General features: G+C 34.7%; 1 protein-coding gene across 1 annotated transcript; it reads right to left on the bottom strand.

The window, feature by feature from the left end:
- Positions 1-5,109: 5,109 nt before the first annotated feature.
- On the bottom strand, positions 5,110-6,702 carry LOC132184900 (transcription factor MYB62-like). The gene is made up of 3 exons (XM_059598694.1): positions 6,371-6,702; positions 6,131-6,260; positions 5,110-6,032 (listed from the first exon to the last, which is right to left on the bottom strand). The coding sequence occupies exons 1-3, from the start codon at positions 6,519-6,521 to the stop codon at positions 5,450-5,452; spliced, it is 864 nt and encodes a 287-aa protein (XP_059454677.1). The 5' UTR covers positions 6,522-6,702; the 3' UTR covers positions 5,110-5,449.
- Positions 6,703-15,803: the final 9,101 nt, after the last annotated feature.

The raw sequence follows: 15,803 nt of genomic DNA, 5'->3' as shown, positions 1-15,803 counted from the left end.
AATATCAGTGACACCATATTAGATTCAACGAATACATAAATAGATGAAGAATATGTTGAAGTGGCACTATATATGCCTTTAGATCAAAAAAAGATATTCTCTATTTCACCAATTTCTTCTAAGTTGGATTCACACGTTACTCTTCTTCTTTTTTTTTTTTAAAAAAAAACTATTATGTCCAATATTAACTCTTTTTCATTTGTCCCTTTTAATGCATGCACTTATTGTTAATCCCTCCGGTTATCGTTTACTATGATAAGTGATAACACTTGATCTCAATTAGATCAATTGATTTGATTGAAGCTTATCAACTTTCAAAGTGGAAGCGTAAGCAACGAACATCCTTAAATTATCTTCAACTTTAGTGCCTTTCACTTCAATGGACCTACCTCTATCATGTTTCATAATTTCATTCTTTTTTGACTTTGTACCACAATCATTCATGGGTTACTAGCATCTACTAGCAATTTTTTTTTTTAAGGTAGATGCATCTACTTATTCAAACTATCACTTAATTTGTAATGTCTTTCAAACTTAAAAAAATTATAATATCACATGCCAATCAACCAAGTACTTTTAGTTATCTTATTTGCGGGCTAGATATTAAATCCTAACAAAAGACGGGTAGTACACGATTCACATGACATTTTTTTTGACACAAGCAAACCATGATATGTATGAAAATACAACTAAGGAGTATTATTGTCATTTTGCACACGGCCAATTTTTTATCAGATTTAACGAAAAACCTTAATAGAAGAGATATCGGTAAGGAACACCGAACTTTTTAAAGTTTGGAAAAGTAAAAAAAAAAAAAAAAAAAAAAATGGAGAAATTGAATAATAGTTGAAGGAGTAAAATGTAGGTTTCCTAAAATACAAGATTTCTCACACACACACACCTATGAAAAAGTGTCGTGATATTTCCAATAATTGACACATTTCTTCCAAATCCTTTGGCTTGAATAGGCACACGCTTTGGGTTGGTCCTAGAAGTTATGGGGTTAGAATTAGATGACCAATAAGGGAGGCGGAGGGCTCTTGCGAAGAAAGAAAAGAAGAGAAAAGAAAAGGACGCGTGGGTGTGTGGGAGTTTAGTCTCTTCACGCTTCGGTGTGATTGTGAAAGGGTGATTTGATTGAAAATGTGAATGGATGGGTGTCTAATCCATCTCGCTTTCAAGGTTCCAACTCACATGGAAACTTAGCACAAATTATTTACTTGGGGTGTGTTTAGTAAAGAATTTGAAAAAGGGAGTGAATTGAAATTATAGTAGATTTAATTGATGTAAAAAAAAAGTACGACTATTTTGTATGAAAAAGTGAAAAAAAAAAAAAAAAATTGTTTTTTAGTAATTTTTTTATTTGAATAGTAATAAAAAGTGATTGATGTAATGTAAAAAATAAAAATATTGAAATTGATTTTGAGATGAATTTTTTGGGTCTTTGGGTCCTAACTAGTCCAATCCCTTGGCAATCATGCCCGAACATGCTTAGATGCCCACTTTTCCAAAAGCATAAACTATCTCATGTTGATCTGACTACCGCGGTGCTAGCTCCTGATAAATTTTTGATTTTTTTTGTTTAATTTTTTTTTTTTTTTTTTTTAAGATAAACATTATTTTTGTATTTTTAATTGTTTGTTAATATTTTTAGTTTGAGAAAAGAAAATAAAATTGTTAACAAAACAATGCCATTGTTAGATCCATAATCAAACTTAATACTATCTTTGACTATTCATTAAACAATAACGATAAGCTAACTGAGCTAATGGGCCAAGTAATTTCCTTTATTAATGCAGTACTAATTGGGTTGCAAGTCCAATTAGTATATACTGCTAATTAGTATTTCACTATAATTGGCTTGCCTCATGACTAAAATGGGCCATGTTGTCCGTTTTAGTTTCTTTTTGTCGGTCATTTAATTAGTATTTTAATATTAAACATGTAAAATATAGGGTTGGATATCGGTTATATCGGTCCGGTTATACGGGTTACCGATTACCGGCCGGTAAGCAATCGGTTAATCGTTTCCTAACCGATTACCGACCAATAAGAAATGATACCAAAAATTATCGGTCATATTGGTAATCGGTTAAACCAGTTTTCGTGGGTCGATGGCCATGGAGTAGAAATGTAGAATAACTGGAAAATAAAGAAAAAGATAAACAAAAAGAAGGAAAAAGCAAATTAATTGATGGGCATACCTTTAGAGAAATAGAAAGTCGAGAGAGTATGAGGCTTTAGAACTGATTTCACAATTTTCTCTACCTTGGGACTTTGTCGCTGATAGCTTTGAGAGTTCGACAAGAATCGGTGATAGTCGTAGGTGGCTTCGGTTTTTCTGAGACTAAAATTCCCAGATGATAATCCAGAGGCTAATCCAGCAAAACCCATCAATCAATAGAGAAAAACCAACGAAATACTAGAGTCTAGAGATTACCTACGAGGTTGCGACTCGGCAAGAGAGGGGCGTTAGGCATGCGAGTGTGCGACAGTGCGAGAGAGTGAGAGAGGACTAAGGAGACTTGAGAGAGCGGAGGCTGCAGACGGGACTCGAGGGACGAAGGGAGGGAGTTTTAGGGTTAGGGGAAAAGAGAGCTTCAGCTGGTCTATATATTGAAACCAAAATGACGTCTTTTTGGTTTCATTAAAATTATTAAATTATAAAAAATTAAAAATCCTTATCGGTTGCAGTTAACCGATTACCGCAACTGATAACTAAAAATTAAAAAATTTTAACCGATAACTATCGGTTGCGGTTAATATCGGTTCGGTTAAATTCGATTTGTCGGTAATCGGTAATCGGTTAATCTGCCCACTCCTAGTAAAATATTTAATAAAATGAGCAGAGTTTGAAGTAATGGTTTTGCTACTAATATTAAATTATCAATTATTTCAAAATTTTAATCTAATGTGAGATAATAAATATAATCATTGAATCAATATTTTAACAAAAAGTAGGGCTATCAACAACGGCAAATTAGGATTGTGTTCTATAAAAGAATTGTGGGATTGCAATGTTATAATTTTCTTCGGAAAAAAAAAAAAGGATGCTTATTTAGCACTGGGAGTCTGGGATGGTCAAATAGGTGGTGAAAAGGATACACTAGTTGAGAATTTTATAGGACAACTAAACATAACATAAAGATGTTTAGGATTAATCAAATTAGTTGTCTTCCTAGTCATGGTCATGTCCTTGGCATTCTTCTACGTACTCTTTTTTGTTTTGTTTTTTCTATGCTAGAGAACAAAGATTACAGTACTTTCCGTGATTCATCTACACCTCAGATTTTTTCTGTGGTTTACACGATGGCAATACTTTTCCTCCTTGACTTGAGTGACATATTCAGTTAATTTAATATATATCTCGTCTCCGTCAATTAAGCCAGGATTGAATAGAGTACCCTAAGGTTATGGCCTAGCTGGATTGGTCAAAGTTAGCAATGTATCAAGACCAGCAATTTCTTCAATGAATTTCAAAAAAAAAAAAAAAAAAAAAAAAGAGCAGCAAATTACCAAATGACAAGTATGCCAACCAACACAAGTAGTTTTCTTACACGTTAAGCCGTGTCCAAAGGGCAGATAACCTACCAAGCATGGCCATGGATCCACAAGAAAAGCTCTCCTGTTTTGGTTTGAACATGATTTTCCCTTTTTCATTTGTACCTTTCGGGCATTGATGACGAATACCCTATTTATGTAATAACTCGCCATAATGAGGAGAGGGACCTGCGTCGGAAGAAGGGGTTAGAGAAAAATTATGAACAAAAATTTTCTTCAAACTGAATTAAAGAAATTTTCAACAACTCGATTTATAAAACTATAATGTGTCACTTGAGCATGTGAGAATCACATTATTTTTTTTTTAGTAGTTTTATAAAAAATCATTTGCTTCTCACATACTAAAAAACACATGACAGTTTTATAAAAAGACAATTTATGTCCTAAAATTGACATTTGTCCATTCTCACGTGCTTTTTTAATAGCATGTTGAATCACATGCATCTGCCCATTTTATGTTTCAATTCAAAAATGATCTTATCACATAGCAACGGTCTAATGGGGCTAAAGGTGTTGTCTCATAGTAATGCATTAAGAAGGTAATACAAAGTGGGAGTTTGAAAATATAAACTTTTGCTGAAAACGACTTGAAGTTTATCATACTTTTTGCTGGTGTTACTTGTACTTCCCTCAAGCCTTTGTAGGTGAATTTTGATGATTGAAACCACTATTCACTGATCACTTGGTGCATCAACATGTGGGGGCTGCTTTAGTGTTCACAGTCATGCTTGAACAGAATGTATGTAATTGAGGATTACATATTGAAAAGTCTTTGTTAAACATATTCTGAAAACCCTAAAGAATGATGATCACCATGAAAACAAGGCTAGCTTCCTTCCTAACTATATATGATAGATATGTAGAAAGGATCTTGAAACAAATAGTTTTCACTTTTCATGAGTAGCATGTCCTTTTGATGAATATGATGCCTTCCACATCAAAGAAAAATGATGGTGATTGGACAAGTTCAAAATTCCAGGGAGTTGAGGTCATGCCAAGTATATATTCATTGAATTTATATGTGCAAGGAATTCTCAAGCACTAAAATCTGCAGCCTACGTGGAAGCATTTTGTTGTTTTAGGTTTTCTGCCATGCCATTCTCTGTAATTTTAGGGCTTTTTTTTTTTCTCTACTGTATTGATTGTATTGGAGTCTTTGTCTTGTATACTTTCCCTTCAAATTTCCCCTTCGTATTTGCTTAAAAAAAAAAAAGAAGGGGTTTGGCTTTATAATCATCTTCGGAAAAAAAGAGTTTCAAACTACTTTTAAGAAGTGACAGCCCATATGCAGAGGAGTTGGTCCACAGTCGTAATTATCTCAATGAATTTTGGCAAGCTCTGGTACTTGAATATTTTGGAGAAGAGAAGCATTTTCTGGCCCCCTTCCTGCTTAACAGCACCTTCACCACATTCACCGCCCTTTCCTAAGAAACATGTACATAATAATGTATGTGCCCCCACAACTAGATGTGACTCCACCTTCCTTTCTTTCTTTCTTTTACTTGCTATATATCTATCCCAATATGGTTTGCATTATAGGGTGACATCTGCAAATAATAAATTTATTGGCTTGTTGAAAATGCATTGATAACAACCCCCATCTGGGAAAAGATACATTTGCTTCATCTATACACATGTCTTGTCCAACTCCTATACACCCCACTACAGAATATCACTCACTTTATACATACATCATTCATCAGTAAAATTCAAATTTGCTGTATTTAGATTTTCAGTTTCATAACAAAACCTTCAAAATATAATATTGGGGTAGTTGAGTTACAATGAGTATATAATTATATATATATCTATATATATATATATATAACCCTATCTGGATCAGTACAATGACTAAAATCATGATGATCTATATGGGTGGGAGCTAGCTTCACATAATTTCATTCATATTCCATAAAGAATTTGCCATGTTGTCAGAAAGCCAATCACTATCTGCCATATGGCAATCAAACAGAGAGTTCTCATAGGTGTCCGTTGCTGACATGGGGTCCAGGATGAGTGCCTCCGTGTCAAAACTTCTGCTGTCTACAAGGTGACAATCACTTAGATTTGGATGGTTGTAGACTGTAGCAGTGCAATTATCAAAGGCATGGAAAGGAGCTGCTGGGTGTTGAGGAACTTGAGACTCCTCTTTTGAGATTTTCATATTGGAATATTCTGAACTTGAATTTTCATTGTGATGATGATTTAAAGTAATGGGCATCATCAGCTTTCTTGGTGGAGGAGATGCTGAGGATACAAGGGAAGGAGCTGAAGAATTTATAGGGGGGGAAGAAGTTTGCTCCATCTTCTGCAGCAATCTTGGCATCCAAAAACACCTTACTGCATCAACAAACTTCTTGCTATTAGACTCGATATTAAGCTGCCGCGCCTGCTTTTGCACCCTTGTTCTCCAATAGTTCTTGATTTCATTATCTGTTCTTCCTGGTAGATGCTGCGCAATCTTTGACCATCTGGATTTCCCAAAATCAACAACACCAAAAACCAATCAAACCCTAGCCTGCTCAAAATTTCCAAAAACAGAAGAGCAAAAATCAGAAATTAATTTCACCTATTGCCCCACTTGGAATGGAGTTCAAGAATCAAGAGCTGCTCTTGGGGCGTAAGATTCCCGCGCTTAATATCGGGTTTTAAATAATTCAGCCATCTCAATCTACAGCTTTTCCCAGTTCTCTTCAGTCCTTTTACAGTGAAGACAAAAGAAAAAAAGCGAGTCAACTCAATTGAAGAAACGAATTAGAATATCTATCTTATATAACTAATGTGATAGAAAAATGGTTCGTTAATTTACCTGCACATTTAGCCAACATATTCCAACGACCTTCTCCGTGACAGGCAATGTAATGGATGAGCATACTATCCTCTTCAAGAGTCCATGGACCTCTTCTTAGCTCCATATCTTCTTCACTAGATTTGCACACCCTCTTTGTAGCAGCAGGCATATCTTCTCTCTCTCTCTCTCTCTCTCTCTCTCTCTGTGTGTCTCTTGGAGGTGGTGGAAAAGGTTCCTTTTTTTCTTTTTGTGTGTTTAACTTAGATCTGTGAAAGTAACACTAGAAGCCATGGATTTATAGAATCCAAGAGGGTTCAAAACTACAGCTTGGATAAAGAAAAGTAATCACTGATTAGAATTTATCCACATGCTCTTGCCTCTCCGTAGAAAATAAAATAAAAAAAATAAAAAAAGAATAGAACTTTTAGAGATGGGCTGCGTCGTAGGTGGCAAATCTAGTTGGCTAGGTGATGGTAAAGATTGGTCCTACCTAGGTTATCTCCCGGCCATGAAAAATACAATTAGAGAGACCCTGACCACATTAAAGTGTTTTCAATCGTCATCAATCAAGAATGATGTGAGACACTTGCTTGGGCTGCTGCCAGCTGCCAGCTGCCTTTAATCCTCATTCAAATCACAAGGCCATGATCATCTCATTGTCTCTCAAGTGGGTCCACCGTGAATTGTTTGTTAATTCATTTGCTTTGATTCTTTGAATAATTTAATCTCGAGTGTACGAAATTAAAATAATATTATAAACGATAATAAAAATGAAGTTGTACGACTATATCTCATTTAATAATTGAGTTTACTATCAGCTTAGTATTAAACTAAAATAGGCTTATATTTAATTGCAAAAAATGCATTTTACCCCCCTAAATTTGATTTATATTTTAATTTGAATCTCAATGTTTAAAAATTTGCAATATACTATCATAAAGTTTTAAAAATTTGCAATTCAAACCCTCTATTACTAATCGCCGTTTGAGTAGACGAAAATTTCACCACGTGAGACGCACGTGACATTTTTTTGTCTTATTCTCCCCAAATTGCTCCTTAAAAAAAAAAAAAAAAAAACCCTGGGCCACGCCCATCTAGCTAGCTTGGGGGTAGCCGAGCCACCCCCAAGGAGCCAAAGGGGGTGGCCGAATGGCCCAAGGGGTGGCCCAAGTTTTTAATTTTTTTGGGCAATTTGTAGAGTTTTACATGGTGGAATTTTCGTCTACTCTGATGGCGATAAATAACGGATGGTTCGAATTGAAAATTTTTGAAACTTCAGAAGAGTACATTGCAAATTTTTAAACATTAGGGTTCAAATTGAAAAAGAAGTCAACTTCAAAGGATAAAGTCAATTTTCCCCTAATTAATTAGAGCATTTAGATTGAAAATGCCATCCAACAAACTCTCCATTCAATGTTAGATTTAATACTCTCTTCGAATGTACAGAGGCAAAAGGTGAAAGTTATTTAACTTTTTAATGACATTTCCTGCTTCTCTTTCCAAAAGTGAAAGGAAAAATGTAAAGAAAGCAAAAAAATAATGATATTTAATTTCTTAAAGAGACAAATTTGATAACTTGACAGTCAGTTTCACTAATAAAAAATAATATTTAGTTAAAGTAGATAAATATTTAGAGAGTTTAACGTAAATCAATAGAAGTAAATTTTAATTTTTGTTTGAACAGCTCAATATCAATGATTCAAGTGAGAAATTAAACTCATAAGAGGAAGAGAGATAAGAACTGGGCTTGAAAAAGCCCCGTGTTTCCTTCGGGGAATGATTCATTCCATTGTCTTGTGCTTCTAGATATTGGTAAACAAAGAAGCGTGATTGACTGGGCAAAAAATATTGCATGATAAAACTAAACAAAGTAAACGTGGAAATATTTGTAGTGTGTGTTGAGTAGGGCGGCATTGAAGCATGTTGCGAATTTTATTTGTGTAGTGAAGATATATTATATGCTTTGCTCCAACCACACCAAACATTGTTTTTCCTTATGCCCTGTTTGTTTCTCCAACCCCATCGAAGCTAGAGACAAAGCACTCCCAAAGGATCACGTGCAGATTCCATCAAACTGAAATAGATTAATTATTAATGTTCAAACAGAGTGCAGCTAAATTTGACTGTGTTACTGTTCACCTTCATGTTGCGTCACTTGCAGTCTATCTATAATTGTTTATTGAATACAGAGAAATAAACAAATTCTATTCGAGAATTGTTTATTTGCCACTAAAAATTACTACTTTTACTGTTTATCAATGATGTTTGAATATTTAATATTATTTTCTAAGTTGATTGATTTCTTTATGTATTTTAGGGTTTAGTACAAGCCCACTACTTATTCTTTCTATAAATTACGAGTTATGTATGATATTTCAATACAATACTCAATAGTAAAGATGTAGTTTGTAAATTCTCTTTACGCATCCGCTCTCTTCCCTCTCATTTCTCTCTTTATTCAATATATTTAATAGATAAGGAAGTAGATGAGTGTTAGACATACTCTTAAAGGTTTGTTTGGGTGTGCGTTAGAGGGGATAAAAAGTGAGTTTAACACTCAAAAGTTCGTTTGAAGAAAAAATACTCGTTTGGTAAAATAAAAAAAAATTAAAAGTACTTTTAAAGATTCAAAAAACTCAAAAATAGTCAAAATGCATTTTAACAAAACCTTAAAAATAAATATTTTGTCAAGAAAAACACTTTCTGCCTTTAAAACTCTATTTCTCGAACACAAACCAAAAAATGCTCTAAGTATTCACTCTATGACATGACAGTAAAAATCATCATAAAAGTTATACGAAAATAAACACTTGAGGTAGACATGCACTGCTTTTATTTTTTTCAGACTCTATCGCTCTCACATGCACAAAAGAGAGTACTAGGAAGGGAACATTGAATGTGGGGGATAGTAGTGGGGATCAGAGAGGCTTGAAGATAGGAATGGATTTGTATGAGAATCAATAATTGAAGGTGCAAGGTGGGATTTGTACTGGTGTGGAGACTTGATTCTCACAAGGATAGAGTAATATTCCATTTCGAGTAAATAGCTGTATCACTGGACAGATGCCTTTATCACTCCAAACCCTTTTCTTTTTGTTATGCTAATTAAACCTAAGGTTAATTGCTCATCATCATATGACTTTGTTTTACATAAAATGTCCATGCAATTTTATTTTTATTCACTATATACAATATTACTTCCCTCAATAATTGCGACTACAAATTGACATGAACATGACAATAATTTAAAGTGCACGCGTGCTTATGTGGCAGAAAACTGCCTATGAATGAGGCTATGAACTAACATGTATTATTTGGAAAGAGAGAGATGGACGAGGCGGAAGGAGGGAGGGGACTGGTATAGGCCATGGCCTCCCTTTCAATATCTTAAAAATAAAGAAATAAATTAAATAAATAATATAAGGTATTGGTCTTGCCCATAATAATTTTTGGTTCCGTCCTTGTGGAAGCAAGCATGATGACGATGCATAGTTATTTTGTTTGATATACACGTATGCATTAAATTTTACAAACTCACCACACAAATTATGCATATCAACATGACGAGTACCTGTAACTACTTTTTCTTCGCGTGACCATAGTAGCCCTACATGTCCACTTAAAATTAATAACAAGATCAGGGACTTCAACGATGAAAAACGGTAGGCACTCCTTCAAGCCCAGTTGTGTCATGGCCTGACCCAGTTTCACTAGAATAACCTAAAAGCATCACCAATGAGCTCTTTAAAATGTACAATTACCCAAAATTTAGAGAAGATTCTACAAAGCACCCATTTATCAAGCTCTCCATCATTTCTCCACATTATATATTGTCAGAATCTCTTTGGTGGTTAGTTTCAATCAACTAACAATCAATAAAAAATAATATTTAATTAAAGTAGAGAAATATTTAGAGAGCTCGATATTTAGTGTTTGTAAAAAGTAGTTAGATAAAATAACAAAACTAGATTTTTTTTTAGCTAAAATTTAGAGAGCTCATTGGTAATGCTTTAAGGTGGTTTATGTTGAAAATATTCGCTTCGGGCCGGGATTCGAATTCACGTTCTAGAGCGTACTCAACCGCTTGAAACCAGTTAAGTACTGTGCATATATAGATAATTAGATAGGGGTATCTGGTAATTAAGCTGTGACTTGCGTAATCAATCGGTAGTTTGATTCTAAGCTTGGAGAATCTTGACTCTTCATGGTCACGGCACTTGTTCTCCTCACATGATCGATTCCACATAAAAGACACAAATACTGACTGACTTATGTGCATAAAAAAACAAAGATTGTCTATAATTTGAAAAATTAAATTATTTAATTCTCCGTTTTTATCGACTTAAATTTGTTGAAATAAGTGCTGATTTAACAGTATATCGTAATTCGCTATTTATGCTTAATTATAATTTATACGATCAGTTTTGCAATGTAATGTATTTGAAGTTTAGATTAGATTCTTATTCTTCCCTTTCCTCATTTCTAATTTGATTTTACGTTTGATTCCACAAAGTACACCATCATTGCATATCCTCATAGCTAGGCATGAGGGCAATATATGCCATTTTCATATGTCGATCGTATGCTCTCTCTCTCTCTCTCTCACATTTCCTTTTCCCAATTTGGTGATGATGGAAAAATTTCAGAAAATAAATAAATAAATAAAAAATGACCCCAAAGTATGGAGGCCAGGCAGTACTATCTACCATGGTAGGTCCTCATGAAAGTATTGGTGGACTGACAATTAACCAAAAATTCCTTGCAAGGCAGCATTTTATTCTTTGACAGAACCTCAAGGTGATGGAACAAAATACAAAAGTAAAAGACCCCACACCCTCCATCCAACCCAAACTGGACAGCATGAAACACAATATGCCCATTTTACAGCATCATCTCTGTGCCACAATATGCCCATTTTATTACTATACCTAATTGAAATCCTTGTTTCCAAGTCATAAGACAAAATTTTCTTAATTATTATCAGCTGGCATATTGAGCTAACCAAGGTGTAAGGTGAAATGTTTAATTAGTAGCTCCTAAGTGTTGTTTCCGAGTCATAAATCTGTCTTTTTCCACTCGAGCAATGATGTTGGATGTCATGGTTTTGCATCATGTTCCTCAAAAAGGTAGTTTAATTTGGTTTCTGAAACAACTAAAATGTGCCCACAGGAACATTGCATTTGCGCTTGAGGCTTGAGGCTTAAAAGTAAGATCCCAACATGTGATTAAAAATAAATAAATAAATAATTTAACCCGCTACACTTGTATTTCACTTTCATCTCTTTTGATTGATGTGGCACTGGCATATCATTTCGGCTAATGTAGCAGTGGCACATCGACCCTTCTTAAAAAAAAATTTCAAAAATTGATGATTACTGTCACATTAATATAATAAAATAAAAGTTTGACAAAAATTAACATTACTTTAAAGAGAAAATTTTTTTATCAGAGATGGAGGGTTACCAATTACCCTTTGCCTTTTTGTTAAAAAAAAATTAACAAAGATAGAGATAGTTACCAATTACCCTTTGCCTTCTTTTTTTTTTTTTTAATAATTTATTATTTTATTATTATTATTTTTATTCAATTACCCTTTGCCTCCTTGAATGCATGATAATACAGTTAAATCATAGGTCATCCCTTCAATGACGTGTTTGAATATAGAACCATCATAAATCTTGTCACATCATCGAGCGTTTGGTCATTCAGGAATTTAATTTTATAAACAGTACATGTTCATATAATTGGTACTGTTTGGATATTTATGAGGGATTGGATGTGATGGGTTAAAGTGATAAGAGTTCCACATCAACCCACCCAGTAAACCTGACAATAATCAAGATTCAAGAACGAGTGATTAATATTAATATGTATTATATATTAACTAAAATTCAATGCCATAAGTTTTTGCATTTACATAATTTCTTAATATGTTAGGAAATAAAAAGATAATTTTTTTTTTTAATCTTATGAAGTATGTTTTTGTTATTTTAGACAGTAAAAAGGAGATATTATAAAAAATTAAAGCATTATAATTCGAATGACTTATACTAGGAGTTGCATGTAATTCCTTCAAGAGCCCATGAGTGATGCAGGACTGAGGAGGGGTTGTGGTCCAGAATTCAAACAATCTACTAGAGTTCAAAGTCACATTCTGTAGCTCTTCTTTGATGAGCTCACAAATGGGCCATGTTAGTTTTGAAGTAACATGGATTTTTTCACGCTCTGGGATGCACGAATTGCCTCGATCACCAAGTTCTCAACCGCTTTAATGTTGACAATTTTATGGTCGTACCTTAGCAATTTGGTTTCCTACTTTTATTGTGGCTATCATGAGTCTAGAATGCTATCTTTCGCAAATCCTCCCTATGGACTCGAATTTGATAGTAACTTGAACGAAGATCTAACTTAGGAACTACTGTGCTCCTCCCAATTCATCAAGTAGCTCATTTATAACTAAATTCAGATACTTGTCGTTCAAAACTTGATAGTCCACGCACATTTGCCAAGTTCCGTCATTTTGCGTACAAGTAACCTAGGTGAAGAATAGGGGTTGAGTCGGTTGACAATGGGATTTTATGATGCGGGCGTCTCGCATTTCTTGCACGATCCTTTTTAATCTCTGTTTTTCTGAAAATTTGGGTAATGGTACAATCACACATTGGTTGGTGCACTTTCTAGCAAGAGAGGAATTCAGTGAACTTGTATTCTTTGAGGCGAGAGCCATTTTGGTTTTGAAAAATATTAAAAAATTTCGATAGCAATAATGGTTCCAATTCCGAACTGAGTTCCTTTATTGATGTCGCATCTTCACTCCTTCATTGTAATAAGTATCCCTTACAATTCTTTTTCAAAATTCGTTTCATCACTTGGTTACCTAAAAGTTAGAGAATTTGAATATTTTTTTACCTTGTTTTAATTTAGCATAGGCTAATGAGATTTATAATCTAGAGTGTTATAATTCAAATATATAAACTTTCTTTGAGATAAGAGATAATCTCTTTAAGATAATAGATAACGTAATCTATCTATAGAGTTTCAAATATGTAATTTATCATAATCTAAAATATAGCTTGTTATCTTGAGTCTTGTGACATGTAAACTTTCTCAGATAAATTATCAGGTAGAAAAGCAGTTTGAATATCAATTTGCCTAAGTGACCAACCAGATGAAATTGCAATAGATAATACCAAACGTACTGTTGTTGGTTTAATTACCGGGTTGTAGGTATCTGAGTAGTCGATTCCAGCTTGTTGGTGAAATCCTTTTGCCACTAATCGTGCCTTGTAGTGATCAACTGAACCATCCGCCTTCCTTTTTATACGAAATACCCATTTGCATCTAACTAAATTCTTGGCTGTAGAGACATGAACTAAACACCAAGTATTATTTTGTAAGAGTGCATCAAACTCAGAATTCATAGCCGTTCTCCAGTGAGGATCCATGGAGGCTTGTGTATAGCATGTGGGTTTTGTAATATTGAGAGCACTGTCAGCTATGAGAGCATGTGGGGATGAGTATTTTGTGGAATCATCAGAGAAGGGCTTTGGTTTGGTAATATTATTTTTTGCTCGTGTGAGCATGGGATGGTTATTTACTGGTACGACTGGTATAGGGATATTTAGGTTAGTTTCGGCAATTGGAGAAGATGATGAAGATATGTGATGGAGGGGTTGTTGAGCAAGGGACAACAGCACGTGAGGCGTGGGATTTATTGAGGAGAGAATATTGGGCACATGAGTTGGTGTAGTTTGTGGCGTGGGCTGTGCAGAAGGATAAGTCACGGGTTGGGTGGAGAGAAGAATGGATGGGCACACGGTTTTGACTCTAGTTGAGGGGTTATTGTCATGTGTAGGTAGGAGTGGGACTCTAGCTGGAGGATTATTACCTTGTACGTGTGGGATTCTAACTGCAGGGGTATTGCAGTATATGGTTGGGATTCTAGATTGGAGGGGTATTCCATGAGGGTAAGTGTCAGACGTAGGAGATAGAGGTTGTTGGATAATAATAGGATTTGTTGGGTAGAGATGGGTATTATCTGGAGGATTTTGTGTTTCAATGGATAAAGGAGTTTGGAGGGGAAATATGTTTTCTTCGAAAACAACATCTCTGGATATGTAAAGACGACCAGTTTTGAGATTGAGACACTGATAACCCTTATGACATATACTATAACCCAAAAAAATACACTGCACAAATCGAAGTTGAGGTTGCAGTTTATGAAAATTATATAGATGAAGATTTGGCCAACAAGCACACTCAAAAATATGTAAAAGTGTGTAATTCGGAGAATCTTTTTCAAAAGAGGTGTGGGCATGCGATTAATGAGATAACATGCAGTTTGAAAAGTTTGTTCCCAATATTCAAATGGAACATGAGCATGAGAGAGTAGAGCTAATCCAGTTTCGACTATGTGATGGTGTTTGCGCTCCACAACACCATTTTGTTGGTGTGTGTGTGGACAAGAGAGACGATAAGAAATACCAAAATTTGTGAGAATTTTGTTGAGGGAGCGATATTAGCCTCCCTAATCAAATTGAATGTTTTTTATTTTTGAGTTAAAATACTGTTCAACATATTTTTAGAATTTCAGAAAAATAGGGCAAACATCACTTTTGTGAAATATTGGAAATAACAACGTATAACGACTATAGACATCTAAAAATGAAATATAAAATTTATTGCCATTTCTAGAAAACATAGGAGCTGGTCCCCAAACATCAGTGTATATCAATTCAAGAGGATGATTAACACGTGTTGAGGACAAAGAAAAAGGAAGTTGTTTGCTTTTTGACATGTGACAAGCAGAGCATGTCAAAGGCTGATTATTTGCAGAAACTAGTAAATTAAATCTAGACAAAACATTTAAACAAATGCGAAAAGCTGGATGCCCAAGTTGTGCATGCCAATTTTGAGGAGATGTGCGTTCCCCAACATGAGCAGATGCAGTTTTGGGCGACACATAGGATAAATGAGACTGAATTGCAGACGGAGAGACATATGGAGGTGGACGACTAAAAGAGACCTTGACTGGGAGCTTATATAGCCCACAATCATTTAGGCCTTGAAGAAGAATTTTCCCCGACCCCCCCTGTTCCTTTACAAACAAATACCAAAGATGAAACTCAATGAAAGTATTGGTTTCAAGAGTGAATTCATGAACAAATAGTAAATTTTTTGTGATGAATGGAACATGTAAAACATTTTGCAACATAAAAGATGCATTAGGAGAGGATAGAAGGGTGTCACTCTTGTTTTGAATGGTTAAACCCGTACCATTACCCATATGGATTAGGTCAGATCCGGTGTAGTTGATGGATAGGTGGTTGAGATTATTGAAATCGGATGTGAGGTGAAGGGTGGAGCCGGAATCATCTGATGTGAGGTGATCGGTGGCGTCGGAATCAGGGTACCAATTTTGGTCTAGGCCGCCTGATGGAGTGGAGAAGTT

Source organism: Corylus avellana, chromosome ca1, assembly GCF_901000735.1.
Source record: "Corylus avellana chromosome ca1, CavTom2PMs-1.0".
Taxonomy (NCBI): domain Eukaryota; kingdom Viridiplantae; phylum Streptophyta; class Magnoliopsida; order Fagales; family Betulaceae; genus Corylus; species Corylus avellana.
This window is presented reverse-complemented; position numbering and strand designations above follow the sequence as displayed.

What these genes read in the sequence shown, in the direction of transcription:
- LOC132184900 (XM_059598694.1), bottom strand. Translation starts at nt 6,521, where the DNA reads ATGCCTGCTGCTACAAAGAGGGTGTGCAAATCTAGTGAAGAAGATATG. An exon ending in TATGTTGGCTAAATGTGCAG is followed by an intron (nt 6,261 to 6,370) that starts GTAAATTAACGA and finishes TCACTGTAAAAG; the next exon opens with GACTGAAGAGAACTGGGAAA. An exon ending in CATTCCAAGTGGGGCAATAG is followed by an intron (nt 6,033 to 6,130) that starts GTGAAATTAATT and finishes TGGGAAATCCAG; the next exon opens with ATGGTCAAAGATTGCGCAGC.